An 18,801-nucleotide genomic window follows, 5' to 3' on the forward strand; every position below is an offset into this window, starting at 1 on the left:
ATAAATTACTTAAAAACTAAGTTTACTGCCGCTTCCAAGGCGTCAGCATTTTCTTCAACAACGTCAACTTCACAATATTAATTAAACTTAGAATAGAATGTGATGATCTAGGTATTGAGTTTGACTGAAAATCTGTGTCGTAAACTTGAATTAAACTAAGTTTCGACGGTTTCGCTTGAAGTCAAACAGACATGACAGTCACTCCGGGCTGTCTAACTGGATCGATTTCATAGTCAGACTCTAGTTTATCTCATACGAGTTATTTGTCGAACATTTTTGAACCTGTGACTTGTAATAAATAATCTAGATTTGAACGATTTTAGCACAAACGCCGGGAGAATAGTGAGGAGTAAGAATTAATTAATGAACTACGCGATTTCGAGGGTACACTCTACCGTTTTCAACTTGCTGCAATCCTTGATATTTTTTTTACTTTCTCTTTGGTTATCGTTGCCTTCATTACAATTTCAACTGTTGTGTTAACGACGAATGGGCAGGCCAGATGAAACATCAACGTGCCGTTCAAAATTAACTTTATTTGGCAAAGTTAAGACATAAAAAAGCAGAAAAATATTTGAGCGCGCTTGCTTCTCTGCGCGAAGACCAAGAATACGCGTTCGAAATTTGAATGTGTCTTCTCTTTAATTACATTACAAACAAATGTACATGAACCATAGAGCGCCACACTCTTTGAAAATAGAACAAAACTTACTTTTTTTAAAATGACGTGGTGTCATGATAGTGGACGTTCTAACTTCTTAGCCAGTGTCCCTAAAGGACGCAAATCTGCTAACTCTAAATGGATGAGATCGGAATCATCACGAACCATTTAATATTCTTCTTTCAGCTCGCATGTGGATGTACAAAGACCTGGCGACGACCACCTTCAGTCAGTACGTAGCGTGGGTGTCGCTACCAGTCTGCCTCATACTGTTTGCGGCTGGATTTGTGCACATCGTCGCCGCACAAAGTATCGGTATGTACATACATACATACGTATAATCAAGTCTCAGAATGTGTTTAAATGAAATCGTAATGAACTGTAAAATTTGTCCCTTATATAAAATGTTGCAAACAACAAAAAAGATATAGCGGACCTAGAATACTACCTTGTGGCACTCCCAATTATGAATATCGGTATTTTTTTAAGGCCTTTTTTACAACGTAAGCTAAGCGAAACTTTAATTTGACATCTCTGTTTTAGGGTTTAAAACGTAAAACAATTTTTGAAAAGTAAAAAGTAGGAGACCTAGAATGAAACCCTGTGGAACTCCTTAAAGACAATTTTGGTTTTGAAAACAAATACAAGAAGCAGGCAAGATTTTTTTTAATCTGTAGTATTGTGCAAGCAATTTTTTCCACCTAACTGCTATTATTAAACCTGATTCAGTACTTAAAGAGCCATGTTGAGGACTTCGGCCCTATTCCTTATTTGCGAAATTAATTATGATTTTTTATTTATTTTCTTGATGTATACTTTTTTTCCAGGGTCCGGTATACCCGAGATGAAGACGATCCTGAGAGGAGTGCACCTGAAGGAATACCTAACGTTTCGAGCGTTGATATCCAAACTAGTTGGTCTCACTGCTACGTTAGGTTCAGGACTGCCTTTGGGAAAAGAGGTAATTATTACCTAAATAAACTTCAACAATTTAAGGATTTTAAATCTAATTACATACATACATATTGTCACGTCTATATCTCTTGCGGGGTGGACAGAGCTAACAGTCTTGAAAAAACTGAATAACCACGTTTAGCTATTTGGCCCAATGATATAATTCAGATTCAAATAGTGACAGGTTGCTAGCCCATCGCCTAGAAAAGAATCCCAAGTTTGCAAGCCCATCCCCCAATTGCCTTTTACGACATCCATGGGAAAGAGATGGAGTGGTCCTATTCCTTTTTGTATTGGTGCCGGGATCACACGGTACTTTAATCTCATTTATTCATATAATCACATCTATATCCCTTGCGGGGTAGACAGGGCCAACAGTCTCTCAAAGACCAATAGGCCACGTTTAGCTGTTCGGCTTAGTGATAGAACTAAGATTTGTTTACAGAAAAGTTACTTTCCACACCAAATATTTATGTAATTATTTTCCTTTATATTCCAGGGTCCATCAGTCCACATAGCATCCATGGTGGCCTCCCTATTGTCCAAGCTGGTGACGAGTTTCCAGGGCATTTACGCCAACGAGTCCAGGACCACTGAGATGTTGGCAGCCGCTTGTGCTGTTGGCGTGGCGTCCTGTTTTGCGGCTCCCGTGGGAGGTAAATATACTCCTGGAGGGTCAGACAGAGACTATATACTTTCGCTTATCCCATAATGGTCAATCTTGTCATACTAGCTTGTCAGTTGAGGGTGAACTGACCATTCGGCCTCTCTTTGATCATGGTTGCCCGGTCTGACTTTGTCATTTCTGCAGCACTAGAAGGTAGCAAGTAGGTCATACATCAAAGGACGATGTGCCGTGTCGTTCCCGGCATCAATACAACAAAGAATAGGACCACTCCATCTCTTTCCTATGGATGTCGTAAAACGCGACTAAGGGATAGGCTTACAAACTTGGGATTCTTTTTTAGGCGATGGGCTAGCAACCTGTCACTATTGGAATCTCAATTCTATCATTATGCCAAATAGCTGAACGTGGCCATTCAGTCTTTTCAAGACTGTTGACTCTGTCTACCCCGCAAGGGATATAGACGTGGCCATATGTATGTATGTATGTATTTAAATCTGAGGACGGTTAAGTCTCATTACTAACGTCACTCCAGGATCATGAGAAGAAGGCGCTTAAGGCTCACCACCAGAGAGTGCGTTTCTCCTGGATTTAGTCCCAATTGCATCCTCACCACTCTGAAGAGGAGCCCGGGGTATGCCTTCGACCATAGATCCTGAATTGGGTGAATCAGGTTTTTACACGAAGCGTGATTTGACCTCTAACCGGTAAAACTAACCCGTATTGGATCGATCATGGTTACACATCCAGTTGTGTGACATTCAAATTCAAAATTTTTATTCATTATTATATGACACTTTATATCGCTTGACAAATCTTTCGGTTTCAAAACATTGGTTGACGTGAAATAAATCACTTAAAACCAAGTTTACTGCCGCTTCCAAGGCGTCACTGCAGAAGAAGCGGTAATATACTGACATTAGTGATGTCGCCGCAAATGTATAAGGCATCTTAACATTGGATAAATACTGTGTTAACTATCATTATACATACATACATATGGTCACGTCTATATCCATTGCGGTGTAGACAGAGCCAACAGTCCTGAAAAGACTGAAAGGCCACGTTCAGCTGTTTGGCTTAATGATAGAATTGAAATTCAAAGGTTGCTAGCCTATCGCCTAAAAGAAGAATCTCAATTTTATAAACCAATCCCATAGTCGCCTTTTACGACATACATGGGAAAGAGATGGAATAGTCCTTTTCTTTTTTCTATTGGTGCTGGGAACCATACGGCCTTAACTATCATAAAATTTGATAGAAACATACAGTTTTATATTATGTAGGTACTTTTAACGTAACTATTATATCTACTCGCAGGTGTCCTATTCTCAATAGAAGTAACGACAACTTACTTCGCGGTGAGGAATTACTGGCGTGGCTTTTTCGCCGCTTGCTGCAGTGCCATTGTGAGTGTATACCTTCACTATTTTCTGTTTTTTGAACTGTACAGAGTCTCGCAATCTCGTTAAATAAATAAATAAATATATATATATAAGGGACAAGTTGCACAGATCGAGTTAGCCTCGAAGTTAGTTCGAGACTTGTTGTGACGAGATACTTTATATAGATGATAGATAGATAGATGTTTTATAATAAATACTTGTATAGATAAACGTCAATGAGTACAAATATATAAGGGTAGTGATTATTTAGAATTATTGCAGTTTTACTTCACGGAACATTATTTTCTTTTCACAAGTTCCAGTAATGTGAATAAATAAATGCATGCATCAGCTGTTTAACACTTACATACATACATACATTTTGGTTGACTGGAAGAAATCCCGATTAGGATAAATCCGCCATTGTACATATTCTTCTAAATCCAATAACTGTTTTGTTTTTGTTACAACATAAACAAACTAATATCACTTTCAAAACAGACAGAGCCAAAAAGCCCGCAAATACCGAAAGGCACATTCAGCTGTAGGGTTTAATGATGGCATTGAAACTTTTATGACGTCTCTTTAAAAGTCATAACAGTTATGAAATTTTACATACATGATCATACCACGTTTTTAAAACCATACTTCGTAATTTGGGCACACTGCTTTTAAGCAATGCAACCTATCACTGTCTGAATCCCGATTCCATCATTAAGCCGAACAGCTGAACGTGGCCTATCGGTCATTTCAAGGCTGCTGGCTCTGTCTTCCCCGCAAGGGATATAGACGTGACTATATATGTATGTAATTTTTGTGATGAATGTGTGAATGTTACTAGGTATATGTATTCTATTCGTTTATTATCAAATAAAATATTTTTCTTTCTTTCTTTCTTTCTTTATCAGATGTTCCGCCTGCTGTCGGTGTGGTCGGGCGCCACGCCCACGGTGAAGCCGCTGTTCCCCACCACCCTCCCCCAGGACTTCCCCTTCGACCCACAGGAGTTCGCAGTCTTCGTCTTGCTGGGGTAAATATTCATATAATAGAATCTTCCAACTGGCTACGGCACCAATACAAAAAAGAATAGGACCACTCCATCTCTTTCCCCCATGGATGTCGTAAAAGGCGACTAAGGGATAGGCTTACAAACATGGGATTCTTTTTTAGGCGATCGGCTTACAACCTGTCACTATTTGAATCTCAATTCTATCATTAAGCCAAACAGCTGAACGTGGCCATTCAGTCTTTAAGACTGTTGACAAGACTGACAAACCATCAACTTACTGTCCGCCATCCGCGGCTGTGTCTACCCCGCAAGGGATAAAGACGTGACCACATGTATGTATGTATGTATGTTAAAAATATTGTATTTCTATTTTGCAGGATAGTGGCCGGATTGTTGGCAGCGTTATGGGTGTTCCTTCACCGTCAATACGTGCTGTTCATGAGGAACACGAAGACGCTGAGCAACTTTCTGCAGAAGAAGTGAGTGTATGCATAAAACTAAACGGTTTGGTCCTATTCTTTTTTGTTTTTTTTCTATTCGTGCCGGAAACCACACGGCTGAACACACCAATAGAAGAAAAAAAAGAGTAGAACCAACCCATCTCTTTTCCATGGATGTCGGAAAAGGTTATTAAGGCTAAGGTATTAAGATTGTATGTAGTATGTAAACAATGTTGGTGTACCAATTAAATAAATTTGAACCTGAATAGATACCTGTATAGATATCTGAATAGATATCTGAACAGATATCCGAATAGATATCCGAATAGATATCTGAATAAATACCTGAATACATATCTGAATAGACATCTGAATAGATATCCGAATAGATATCTGAAAAGATATCCGAATAGATATCTGAACCGATATCCGAATAGATATCTGAATAGACATCTGAATAGACATCTGAATAAATACCTGAATACATATCTGAATAGATATCTGAACAGATATCCGAATAGATATATATCCGAATAGATGTCTGAATAGATATCTGAATCTGAATCCAGCTCTGAATCTGAATTTGAATTTACACAAAACGAATGGAAATTATTACAAAACACCAATCGATATATAAATATTGTTCCCAGTCGTTTCATCTACCCGGGCTTCATGACACTAGCTGTGATGTCGATACTGTTCCCGCCCGGGATAGGGAAGTACATGGCCGCCGACCTCGGGAACCAGGGGCAGGTATGTGGTTGTGACATTTACATACATACATACATAAAATCACGCCTCTTTCCCGGAGGGGTAGGCAGAGACTACCTCTTTCCACTTGCCACGATCTCTGCATATTTACATACATACATACATAAAATCACGCCTCTTTCCCGGAGGGGTAGGCAGAGACTACCTCTTTCCACTTGCCACGATCTCTGCATACTTCCTTCGCTTCATCCACATTCATAACTCTCTTCATGCAAGCTCGGCGGTTTCGGGTACTTGTAACATTTAAACCGTCTGAAAGTGGCCAATCGAACAATGGCTATGTCTGCCCCGCAAGGAATATAGACGTGATTATATGAGTGTATTTAAATGCCATTTGTGGTGACATTTTAACCATCTGAATGTGACCAATCGGTCTTTTGAATGCCGTTGGCTATGTCTACCCCGCAAGGGATTTAGACGTGATTATATGTATGTATTTAAATGCCATTTGTGGTGACATTTTAATAATCTGAAAGTGACTAATCGAATAATGGCTATGTCTACCCCGCAAGGGATGTAGACGTGATTATATGTGTGTATTTAAATGCCATTTGTGGTGACATTTTAATAATCTGAAAGTGACCAATCGAACAATGGCTATGTCTGCCCCGCAAGGGATGTAGACGTGATTATATGAGTGTATTTAAATCTCATGTGGTTCACGGCACTTTAATAGAATAGGACCACTCCATCATTTACTCGTGGATGTCGTAAAAGGTAATACTATCTAAACTATATTTATAGTGTCTCTTTACTTTTGTGATTTTAGCCGGGGTGTGGGGTCAGGGATAGTAAATCACACCCGTACATATAATCACGTCTATATCTCTTGCGCGGGTAGACAGAGCAAACAGTTTTGAAATCACTGATAGACCACGTTCAGCTGTTTGGCTTAATGATGGAAATCAGATTCAAATAGTGACTAGGTTGCTAGCCCATCAGCCTAAAAGAAGAATCCCAAGTTCATGAGCCTTTCCCTTAATCGCCTATTACGAAAGAGATAGAGTGGTCTCAAAACCGCCGAGCTTGCATGAAGAGAGTTATGAATGTGGATGGAGCGAAGGAAGTATGCAGAGATCGTGGCAAGTGGAAGGATGTAGTCTCTGCCTACCCCTCCGGGAAAGAGGCGTGATTTTATGTATGTATGGAGTGGTCCTATTCTTTTTTATTTTGGTGGCGGATAGTAACCTGATGGTTTGTAATGAATGTCTCGTCCAGGTGTACGCCCTGTTCGCCAACTTCACGTGGGGAGACGAGTTGACGGCGCAGCAGGCGGCCGTAGTGTCTCACTTCGAAACGCCCGAAGTCAATTATTTCGGATGTCTCGTCATCTACTTTTTCTCTATTGTGAGTATTCGTTTTCATGTTCATTTTGTTGGTGATATCTGTGTTTATTTGTAGGTGTTTGTGCCGCAACGGTAGCGTAGTTGTCTGTGTCACCGGAGGGTTCGAATCCCGATCAGGGTTTGATGAGAAACGAACTGTCTCTGATTGATTTGGTTCTTGGGTGTTTGTCTATTTAAATATTTTTTTTTTATAAAATATGGGATGGTATCTCGTAACGCAAGTTTCGAACTTACTTCGAGGCTAACTTAATCTGTGTATTTTTTTTCGTATTTATTTATTTTATTATTATTTTGTTCATCATAACTGATAAGTCTTTTTTGGATAATGAAAACCAATTATAATACTAGATTTCATCAAAATTTTTCGACTACCTTTAGTTTTAAAGGTAATCGAAGAATTCAATTAATAGAAAGATTTTCTGTACGTAAAGTCCAAAAAGGTCCCGACGAGGATGGGATTCGAACCCACGCGTGCAGAGCACATTGGATTAGCAGTCCAACGCCTTAACCTCTCGGCCACCTCGTCTTGTACATTAACTAGTGAAATAATAGAATACTACTTAGTCTCTGATTTATATGTTTATTCAGTTGGCTAATTAATGCCAGACACACCTTGATACTGAGACTAAATTACTTTTGATTTAAGGTAGATATTGTTTTTACAATCTTAAACATTTCAAATAATACACATTAAACTGTTGAATATTTTTTTATTGATTTATCAAAGGCGTTTGACTATTTAGCACACTAAGTAGATAAGCCGCTAAGCAAAATCGGAAGACAAATAAGCACATTTAGAATCTCATAATGAGAACTTGATAAAACCTAACTTTAATAAGTTAGAAATTGTAAAAAAGTTTGAAATAAAAAGACTTTTACATATGGCGTTCCACAAGGTCCAATTTTTGGTCATCTTTGTTTTAGCTTTTCATCGCACTCATTCCTTTATATAGATTTAATTACGTTGTTGTTTTATTACATTATATTGTCAAAAAGATCCCGACGAGGATGGGATTCGAACCCACGCGTGCAGAGCACATTGGATTAGCAGTCCAACGCCTTAACCTCTCGGGCACCTCGTCTTGTTAATAAAGTAACGAAATAATTTAAACAATACAGTCAGTTAGGTTTTTTGGTCATGTATTTATTCAGTTGGCTAATTTATAAGTCGTAAGAGGTGGTAGCTAGCCAATGATATGTTCACGTGTAAAGGTGATCCTTATATAACCTTGATAGGTTGCCCAATAAATTAATATATAACGGGACAAATTACACAGATTGAGTTAGCCTCGAAGTAAGTTCGAGACTTGTGTTACGAGATACTAACTGAATAATATATTTTGTTATAATTATATATGCTTATATAGATAAACATCCAAGACCCAGGCCAATCAGATAAAGTTCTTTTCTCAACATGCCCTGGCCGGGATTCGAACCCGTTACCTCCGGTGTCACAGACAACCGTACTACCGCTGTGCCACAGAGGCCGTCAAAAGGTCCAATGGACAATGGGACACTATGCTTGACATTTTCCTATGATCTGTACATTACACGGTGTGTTATTTTATTGTCACTGTGACATCGTGCCGCTGCGGTCTACCCTGCATCCTCTTCACAGTGCGGGAGCCCTATAAAAACCTTCGCCTTTGGACTACTACAGCGTACACTAAGCTTCACAGTCCGGGAGCCCTATAAAAACCTCTCCCCTTTGGACCCCCCTACTACAGCGTACACCAAGTTTAGTAGCTCGCTATCCTCAAACGGTTAATTGCTGGATCTCATGTCTAAAGCTAAACACGGCGTGTGTTTAGCTCTTATAATAATTTAAAAAATATTGTAATACTAGTTCGAATAAAGTAGTTAGTAGTTATTCTATACATACATACATGCATATGGTCACGTCTATATCCCTTGCGGGCTAGACAGAGCTAACAGTCTCGAATAGACTGAATGGCCACGTTCAGCTATTTGGCTTAATGATAGAATTGAGATTCAAATAGTGACAGGTTGCTAGCCCATCGCCTTAAAAAGAATCCTAAGTTTATAAGCCTATCCCTTAGTTGCCTTTTACGACATCCATGGAAAAGAGATGGAGTGGTCCTATTCTTTTTTGTATTGGTGCCGGGAACCACACGGCTTATTCTATTGATTTTTATAGTATCTCTCATCTCTCTTACCTGCGATGTTTTACCAAAACGTCACGTTACTCGTTTATTCATTTTTAAGTAAGTTTAAGTAATTAAATAAAGTTAAAGTTTTAAGTAATTTTAGCTTTAAAATTACTTAAAAATATAATGTAGTCGTTTTTAATAAAAACGAGTTTTCATAGGGGATACTTTAGGGATCAATAATAGTTCAGTTATTTTCTCTCAACTAGTATTTCGAATTATACAATTACCCCTTTTTTACTTAATAAGAGGCACAAAAATGATCCGACGAGGATGGGATTCGAACCCACGCGTGCAGAGCACATTGGATTAGCAGTCCAACGCCTTAACCTCTCGGCCACCTCGTCTTGTGTATGAATTTTCAAATTAACTTATACTTACTTGTATTATTACAAAGTATTCATGAGACACGTTTGTTTGGACAATTGGCTAACGATTACTGATTGGTTATTAATTTATTTTACAATTTGTGTTGAGATAATGTTTTCATGTGCTATCACGGATAAAGATAGAATAATTTTAAACATGGGAAAGTGAGTTTGTTTGCCGTGTTTCCCGGTACCAATATAAAAAAGAATAGCATCATTCCATTTCTTCCCATGGACGTCGTCATAGGCGACTAAGGGATAGGCTTATGAACTTGGGATTCTTCTTTAAGGCGGTTGCCTAGCAACCTATCATAATTTGAATCTCAATTAAAGCTTAACAGCTGAACGTGGCCTATCAGACCGTTTTCTCTGTCTACCCCGCAAGGGATATAGACGTGATTATATGTATGCATGCGACATAATTATTCGAGAAATTCGAGAAAGCTTAAGCCAAAAATATTATTTTTGGCTTAAGCTTTCTCGAATCAATAATTGTCTGATAAGTTGCTTTCGCATGTGTATAAGGTTATAATTTTATAAGCCGTAGCTAGTTGAATAATAAATCTGTGCCTGTTTCTTTCAGTACTTCCTAAGCATGGTGTCCTGCACTCTCCCCGTGCCGGCCGGGATCTTCGTTCCCGCCTTCAAAATGGGCGCTTGTCTGGGCAGGTTCACGGGCGAAGTCATGCACTACTTCTGTCCTTTGGGCGTCGCCTACGGTGGCCATATCCAGAAGATTTTGCCAGGTATCATCGAGATCTATTTGTTGTATCGTTTTGGTCTTGATAATTGAGTAAAGGATTAGTTTATTTTCCTTGTTTACGGATAAGGCCATGCACTACTTATATCCTTTGGTAGTCGCCTACGGTGGCCATATTCAGAAGATTTTGCCAGGTATCATCGAGATCTATTTGTTGTATCGTTTTGGTCTTGATAATTGAGTAAAGGATCAGTTTATTTTCCTTGTTTAAAGACATGGTCATGCACTACTTATATCCTTTGATAGTCGCCTACGGGAGCACTATCTTGAAGATATTTCCAGGTATTGTCATTTTTTTTTCAAAAAAAAATTCAAAATTCAAAATTTTTATTCATTATTATAGGATATTATTATATCGCTTAATAATTGTCGTATGGTTTAACAACTTGGTTGACGTCAAATAAATTACTTAAAAACTAAGTTTACTGCCGCTTCCAAGGCGTCAGTGCAGAAGAAGCGGTAACAAACTGCACTGCAGCATTTTCATCAACAACGTCAACTTCACAATATTAAATTATACTTAGAATACTTAGAATAGAATGTGGACGGGAGAATACATTGTTCACGGGAGATTTATATATTTATGAGATTTAATATTGAAAAAAGAAAAAAAAAGAAAAAAAAAAGAAATCTATTCTGCTTATATCTTCATCGCGGCGATCGCCTTCAAAATGGTCGCCTATCTCGGGTTCACGGGCAATTTCTGAGAAGATAAGTATAATGAAGAAGAGAAGTATAATCAGTATTTGAATCTCAATTCTATCATTAAACCAAGCAGCAGAACGTGGCCTATCAGTCTTTTCAAGACTATTGGCTCTGTCTACCACGCAAGGAATATAGACGTGATTCTATGTATGTGACATAATGATGAAATATCACCGTTGTTTATCGGGATGATTTGGTATCACCTCAGGAAATGAACATACATATACATACATATGGTCACGTCTATATCCCTTGTGGGGTAGAATTGAGATTCAAATAGTGACTGCAGTGAATTGCTAAACCAACCCCCAAAAAAACAATCCCAAGTTTGTAAGCTTATCTCTTAGTCGCCTTTCATGACATCCATGGGAAAGAGATGGTGTGGTCCCATTCTTTTTATGTACTGGTGCCGGTAACCACACGGCATCTCAATTCTATCATTAAGCCAAACAGCAGAACGTGGCCTATCAGTCTGTTAAATACTGCTGGCTCTGTCTACCCTACAAGGGATATGGACGTGATTCTATGTATGTGTGTGACATAATAATATGATGAAATATCACCGTTGTTTACCACGATGATACCAACCTCAGGAAATGAACTAGTTATTAATTCTTCACATTTAACAAATTTTCATTATGTTGCAGGCGGTTACGCGACTGTCGGCGCCGCCGCTTTCACGGGCGCTGTGACGCACACAGTGTCCACAATAGTCATCGTCAGCGAGATGACTGGACAGGTATTGATACATACATACATAAAATATGATCACGTCTTTATCCCTTACGGGGTAGACAGAGCCAACAGTGTTGAAAAGACTGATAGGATAGGCCACGTTCAGCTGTTTGGCTTAATGATAGAATTGAGATTCAAATAGTGACGGGTTGCTAGCCCATCGCCTAAAAGAAGAATCCTAAGTTTATAAGCCTATCCCTTAGTCGCCTTTTACGAAATCTATGGGAACGAGATGGAGTGGTTCTATTCTTTTTTTTTATTGGTGCCGGGAACCACACGGCAAATGTATGTATGTATTTATACATCCATACAGACGGACGTATCTTAATCAAATTAAGGATGTCCTGGTAAAGGGTCAGGTCAAAAGTACCCGAAACCGCCGAGCTTGCATGAAGAGAGTTATGAATGTGGATGAAGCGAAGGAAGTGTGCAGAGATCGTGGCAAGTGGAAAGAGGTAGTCTCTGCCTACACCTCCGAGAAAGAGGCGTGATTTTATCTATGTATGTATAAAACAATGTTCCACCCAGGTGACCCACATACTGCCAGTGATGGCGGCGGTGTTAGCGGCCAACGCTACCGCTTCGCTGCTACAGCCCTCCTGCTTCGACAGTATTATATTGATCAAGAAGTTACCCTATCTACCTGACTTGCTGTCTTCCGCCAGTCGTAAGTAGCCTCAGTCTATACATACATATAAGTATACATACATCTATATAAGTATTTATTATAAAATATAGTATCGTTGGGTTAGTATCTCGTAACACATGTCTCGAACTTACTTCAAGGCTAACTCAATCTGTGTAATTTGTCCCGTATATATTTATACACCTCACTTTAAAACTACATACATACATATTCATATAATCACGCCTATATCCCTTTGCTGGTAGACAGAGCCCGCAGTCTTGCAAATACTGATATGCCACGTTCAGCTGTTTGGCTTAATGATAGAATTGAGATTAATTTAGTGACAGGTTGCTAGCCCATCGCCTAAAAGAGGAATATCAAGTTTATAAGTCTATCCCTTAAGGAAGATTCTTATAAAACATATATAACTCACCTTTTTGAATTGGATTTGGGACATCTAGACTAAGTGCTATGTATTTCCCAAATTAGGTTTTATTAGCCATCTGAACAAACATATGTGGCTCATTTTTCTTTGGTGATATATTAATTTACTGCACATATTCACAAGACGAGGTGGCCGAGAGGTTAAGGCGTTGGACTGCTAATCCAATGTGCTCTGCACGCGTGGGTTCGAATCCCATCCTCGTCGAGATCTTTTTGACTTTCTATCATAAACCAATGACGTAATAAAAAATTAAAGAGGACCTAACACGGACCCTTGTGGTACACCATAAATAAATATATTTTTATAACAAAATTTTAAACAATGTGATTCTTACCACGGAAGTTCAATCGTCAATATTTTAATAATCAGATAATAAGTGAGTTTTGTAGTTTTTAAATTTTGCATGACTGCTTATTTTTTTAGTTTATAATAAAGTCAAACGTCTTTGATAAATCAAAGGAAGCTTTTAACATTCTTATGTCTTCTATTTAAATGTTACAGTAACAAAAAGACACCGTTTTAGATTCTTCAAACGGTACGAGTATCTAATTAAAATTTACTGAGTCTCAGTACCAAAATCTGTATTGATAAATTAGCCAACTGAACAAACATACAATTCAAAGACTACGTAGTATTCTATTATTTCACTAGTGAATATACAAGACGAGGTGGCCGAGAGGTTAAGGCGTTGGACTGCTAATCCAATGTGCTCTGCACGCGTGGGTTCGAATCCCATCCTCGTCGGATCATTTTTTTTTAATTGAATATATGTTCATACTATTACGATACATATCAAACTTATAATACCTGATTATAATTCTTAATAATCTCATCCCAACTTCCCAACAAATTTTATAAATGCAATAGTTTTGTCACCTCTACGCGTTTTATCTCCTCAACCATTTTTGAAATAACGCAAATATATTGGTACTAAAAAGGGCACTGTGTAATTTTCATGCCCGAAAAAATTTACCTTTAGGGTTTGCGAAACAATAGCATGAAAAGATTGATGAATGAGGATGAAGCAAAAGATAGCCAACATCACTGTCAACCGCTATAGAAAGAAGCATGACGTATGCATGATGTTTTATAACTGTCAATTATTTCCTGGAATAAAATTATTAGGAATTTAATGAAAATGGACTAAAGAAACCGACTGACAGCCGACATTCCGGTAATAAGAGCCAACGTGCCGCTAGGGATGCTTGTTCTCATGGAATGTACTTTTTTGATTGAAACTGTATTGAGCAGTACCAGGTTTAATTACTACCCTAAGTATATATATATATAACAATAAAAAATACCGACGAGGATGGGATTCGAACCCACGCGTGCAGAGCACATTGGATTAGCAGTCCAACGCCTTAACCTCTCGGCCACCTCGTCTTGTGTGCTGTTGTTGAAATTAGCCTTCAATGTATTGCTATTATATTAATACAAACTTATAATGTTGACTAGGTAATTAAACGTATTCAATTGTTTTCTTAACGACAAATTAAACAGATGTTAAAAGTGTAAATATACTATAACTTAATAATTTACTTCGTCCAGTCAGTACAGTCCGGCCAATGTATTCATTCTTGCCAATATTCCCAGAACACTGATGAAATTGTGGTTAGTCCCCATCGAACCAATATCTTTTCTTTTTGTATGATCACTATTGACAAAAAAAAATGTTTAAAAAAATCGATAAAATAATATTACTTCGTGTAATTATTGCCAGCTCGTCTGTATTCTTGACCTGAGGGGTTAGTGCGAGTTTTAATCGATCAAGGAGTCGAGCAAGTAAACGCGATTTTGTATGTAATTTAACCAGCGCCATCTAGTGGTAACGCGATGGCACTAATGCATTTCCATACAAATTCACCGTTTACTTTATCGACGCGTTTGATCGAGTAAAACTGTCACTTAACCCTCTCTGATCTCTAATACTGTAACTAACTAACTAACCTTCATAACAATTTGTATTGAATTCTTCACCAGGCATGTACGACATATGCGTGGAGGACTTCATGGTGCGTGACGTGAAGTACATCTGGAACCGGATGACCTTCCAGCAGCTCAAGGACTTGCTTAAAGAGAATAAGGTACCTAACTTAAAAGGTCACTTAAAAATATCAAATTAACGGCCACTGTGGCGCAGCGGTCTGTGACACCGTGACACATACAGCCGAAATTACTATTCTTTGACCCTTAAATTTCTCATGAATTTCCTATGAAGTATGCAAAGGGTATTCAAGAAAAAAAATTTACAAAATTCTCACAGGATTTCTGCAATAAAAATAACGTAGCGTAATATGTTTTGTCGAAAATAATGTCGTCTGAACACACATTAAAGAAAACAGTTTTTAATCTTCTACTCTTTATTTCAAGGCAATCAAGAGCTTCCCTCTGGTAGACAGTCCAGCGTCCATGGTCCTCCTGGGCTCCATACACCGCTGGGAACTAGTCCGTGTCATAGAGAAGCAAGTGGGGAGAGACAGGAGACTGCAGATAGCCGCTAGGTGGCATAGAGAGGCGGAAGCCAGGAGGAGAAATGAGGAGGCCAGGAAGAGAAGACCGTCCAGATTTGAGGTAACCAACCCACACATGACGGCCTCTGTGGCGCAGCGGCAGTACGCTTGTCTGTGACACCGGAGGTCCCGGGTTCGAATCCCGGCCAGGCATGATGAGAAAAGAACTTTTTCTGATTGGCCTGGGTCTTGGATGCTTATCTATATATGTATTTATTATAAAATATAGTATCGTTGAGTTAACAGGTAGAGTGATTCAAGAGGAAGGTTTAAATGTATAATAACATTTATGATTTTGCACCCGTGCGAAGCCGGGGCGGGTCGCTAGTTTATTATAAAATATAGTATCGTTGGGTTAGTATCTCGTAACACAAGTCTCGAACTTACTTCGAGGCTAACTCGATCTGTGTAATTTGTCCCGTATATATTTATTTATGTATAGGTATCTTTATCCCTTACTGTGTCAGTTAACGGCCACGTTCAGGTGGATAGATCTTTGATGACATTAAGGCAAGTCCAGATTTGAGGTGAGTATCATAATTGTACCCATACCATCACCCCCATCATCCTGGTCTCAACGCAATATGGCACAAAATAACCGGAGTATGCCTTTGACCATGGATCCTGGATTGGGTGAGTCAGACTTTTACGCGAAGCGACTCCCATAAACTGACAACCTTTGCAGGCAAACCTAACCCGTATTGGATCGATCATGGTAACATATCCAGTTACCTGAATGTGCAGGTTTCCTCACAATGTTTTCACCCTCGCCGTAAGAGCATCGGTTAGTATTCAAACTAATGTACATAACTTCTAAAATAGTCATTGGTACACGGCCGAGGTGGTATTTGAACCTGTGCTTTTAAAGCGCATCATGCATTTTAACCGGGCATCGTACCCGATTCGACCACCGATGAAAACCATAAAATAACACAGTAAATTGAAAAGTAATTGTGAATGGCCGTGTGGTTCCCGGCACCAATACAAAAAAGAATAGGACCACTCCATCTCTTTCCCATGGATGTCGTAAAAGGCGACTAAGGGATAGGCTTACAAACTTGGGATTCTTTTTTTTTAGGCGATGGGCTAGCAACCTGTCACTATTTGAATCTCAATTCTATCATTAAGCCAAATAGCTGAACGTGGCCTTTCAGTCTTTTCAAGACTGTTGGCTCTGTCTACCCCGTAAGGGATATAGACGTGATGATATGTATGTATGTATGTAATTGTGAATATTTTCTGGTGTTCAGGTGACTCCAGCACCAGACATGCTCCAAGTTCCGGGATCGGGCATGATGAGAGGCTCGTCCCTCACAACGAATGACCAAGGAGGACTTATACCATGTAAGTGCTACTTTCACACTATTTTATATTGTTTATTTACTATACTTACCATTTTTATAATCTTAGCTTAGTTTAATCACTTAAATAGGTTGTTTTTTTTAATATTGCTATTTTAATTTAGAAGTCAATAAATCGATTGCGATGGCGCCATTGTATTAATTTATTAGTTAGTAAGTGATACAAGATGACAGCTTACTAAAGTACCTCTATATTGTAAGTTCACGTTAAAATTTTGAAATTAACTTGCATTTTCATTTTGCCACAATGAATTTTGTTAAAATTGACCTAAGTAAAGATAATTGATCTAGTGCAAGTAAGAAAAACTTAACAACAATTTTTTTTACACTGTTTTACCTTTCGACTGTGTTATTACAAAAACTTGTTACTAGATGGCGCTGGAAATAATCGATCTTCATTCGTGACTTATACTCATATAGTTTTTGCACTCCACAGCGCCTGGGCAGCTGTTCCGTCCGAAATCGATCCTGAAGAAGACCAACTCGTTCACGTTATCCCGGGGGTTGGCTTCCCCCACAACCCACGCCCCACTCTCACCGCAACCGTCCGTCTACACCACCGTTACGGGGGCTGAGACAAGGTGATATTATATACAGAGTGAAATACCACAGTGTCGTGTGGTTCCCGGCACTAATTGATAAAATATTAGGACCTTACATAGTTACGTCTATTTCTCTTGAGGGGTAGACATAGTCCAACGGTCTTAAAAAGACTGAAAGGCCACGTATCAGTATCAGGTTGCTAGCCCATCACCTACAAGGGGAACCCCAAGTTTATCCATTAGTCGCGTTTAACTGCATCAATGAGAAAGATATGGAGTGGTTCTATTCTAAAGTGCCTGAAACTACACGGCATTAACCAACCGATCACATATTTTTGACTACCTACCGACTCTATAAATAAATTTAGTTCATTGCATATTCCATTTAATGTATCGTTCCACATTACATATCACATTTCATGTATTTTATAAGTAGTATTCGTGATTAATTGAGGTCCTGGTAAAGGGTCAGGTCAAAAGTACCCGAAACCGCCGAGCTTGCATGAAGAGAGTTATGAATGTGGATGAAGCGAAGGAAATATGCAGAGATCGTGGCAAGTGGAAAGAGGTAGTATCTGCCTACCGCTCCGGGAAAGAGGCGTGATTTTATGTATGTATGTATGTATGTATGTATTCGTGATCAGGATCCGCGCGGCGTTCGAGGCGATCTTCAAGCGGTCGTCGCTGCTGCAGGACGTGCCCGCGCCCGACGCGGAGGCGCCCGGCCTGCCGCGGAGCCCCTCCATCAACAAGAAGGTGCAGCTGGTGAGTTACAACACTTACATCTTATATACATATATATAATATATATCTGCAGCTTAATAAATAATAATCATTCATTCATTCAAATCATTCGTTCATTCAAATCTATAACTCATTCAAATCATTCATTCGTTCAAATCATTCATTCATTCAAATCAGTCATTCATTGTATAAACATGTAAATAAATGTCTGAAAAATAAATTATTTTTCTAGTATCAAGATCAAGTAAAGTACAGAGTTGTCGAGATCGCTCAGATGAATGAATTGTGTCGTTGACCTCTGAATCTTACGCGTCGCGTTTCCGCCGGCCGGGTTGATATGACGTATTTAGGATCGTGGAATTTGATACTTTAATTTTTTTTCGTACTTTCTGAAATATGAACCGATATTTTTCATTTAACGTTTTTAAATATCCTTTAGATGAGTACACTAAACAGTTAAATTTATGCAGTTGAATAAAAAGTCACCCAGTATAGCGTAAAGCCTTCCTCGATAAATGATCTATTTATTCAACACAAAAATAATTTTTCAATTCGAACCAGTAGTTCCTGAGATTACCGCGTTCAAACAAAAAAACAGACGAACTCTTCAGCTTTGTAATATTAGTATAGATAATAATCAT

At 38.7% G+C, this 18,801-nt stretch overlaps 1 protein-coding gene and 6 non-coding genes across 10 annotated transcripts in view; 3 read left to right on the forward strand and 4 right to left on the reverse strand.

The window, feature by feature from the left end:
* LOC106139633 (chloride channel protein 2) overlaps positions 1 to 18,801 on the forward strand; it is a 183,087-nt gene that overhangs the window by 37,213 nt on the left and 127,073 nt on the right. For all 4 annotated transcript variants that reach the window (XR_009657399.1, XR_009657400.1, XM_060951680.1 and 1 more), the window contains exons 4-19: positions 848 to 976; positions 1,489 to 1,622; positions 2,115 to 2,271; positions 3,561 to 3,649; positions 4,534 to 4,655; positions 5,012 to 5,113; positions 5,725 to 5,827; positions 7,064 to 7,192; positions 10,311 to 10,473; positions 11,840 to 11,931; positions 12,456 to 12,594; positions 14,984 to 15,087; positions 15,374 to 15,574; positions 16,764 to 16,857; positions 17,311 to 17,455; positions 18,061 to 18,181. Coding sequence is in view for 2 of the 4 variants with exons in the window: in XM_060951680.1 (XP_060807663.1) it covers positions 848 to 976; positions 1,489 to 1,622; positions 2,115 to 2,271; positions 3,561 to 3,649; positions 4,534 to 4,655; positions 5,012 to 5,113; positions 5,725 to 5,827; positions 7,064 to 7,192; positions 10,311 to 10,473; positions 11,840 to 11,931; positions 12,456 to 12,594; positions 14,984 to 15,087; positions 15,374 to 15,574; positions 16,764 to 16,857; positions 17,311 to 17,455; positions 18,061 to 18,181 (2,024 nt within the window). In the remaining 2 variants the exon portion in view is untranslated. The remainder of the gene's footprint in view (positions 1 to 847; positions 977 to 1,488; positions 1,623 to 2,114; positions 2,272 to 3,560; positions 3,650 to 4,533; positions 4,656 to 5,011; positions 5,114 to 5,724; positions 5,828 to 7,063; positions 7,193 to 10,310; positions 10,474 to 11,839; positions 11,932 to 12,455; positions 12,595 to 14,983; positions 15,088 to 15,373; positions 15,575 to 16,763; positions 16,858 to 17,310; positions 17,456 to 18,060; positions 18,182 to 18,801) is intronic.
* On the reverse strand, positions 7,636 to 7,717 carry Trnas-gcu (transfer RNA serine (anticodon GCU)). The gene has a single exon. It is a non-coding gene; the product is annotated as a tRNA-Ser (tRNA).
* On the reverse strand, positions 8,192 to 8,273 carry Trnas-gcu (transfer RNA serine (anticodon GCU)). The gene has a single exon. It is a non-coding gene; the product is annotated as a tRNA-Ser (tRNA).
* On the reverse strand, positions 9,625 to 9,706 carry Trnas-gcu (transfer RNA serine (anticodon GCU)). The gene has a single exon. It is a non-coding gene; the product is annotated as a tRNA-Ser (tRNA).
* Trnas-gcu (transfer RNA serine (anticodon GCU)) lies at positions 13,123 to 13,204 on the forward strand. The gene has a single exon. It is a non-coding gene; the product is annotated as a tRNA-Ser (tRNA).
* On the forward strand, positions 13,663 to 13,744 carry Trnas-gcu (transfer RNA serine (anticodon GCU)). Its single transcript has one exon. It is a non-coding gene; the product is annotated as a tRNA-Ser (tRNA).
* On the reverse strand, positions 14,305 to 14,386 carry Trnas-gcu (transfer RNA serine (anticodon GCU)). The gene has a single exon. It is a non-coding gene; the product is annotated as a tRNA-Ser (tRNA).

The sequence above is a fragment of the Amyelois transitella genome, chromosome 25, assembly GCF_032362555.1.
Source record: "Amyelois transitella isolate CPQ chromosome 25, ilAmyTran1.1, whole genome shotgun sequence".
In the NCBI taxonomy this organism is placed as follows: domain Eukaryota; kingdom Metazoa; phylum Arthropoda; class Insecta; order Lepidoptera; family Pyralidae; genus Amyelois; species Amyelois transitella.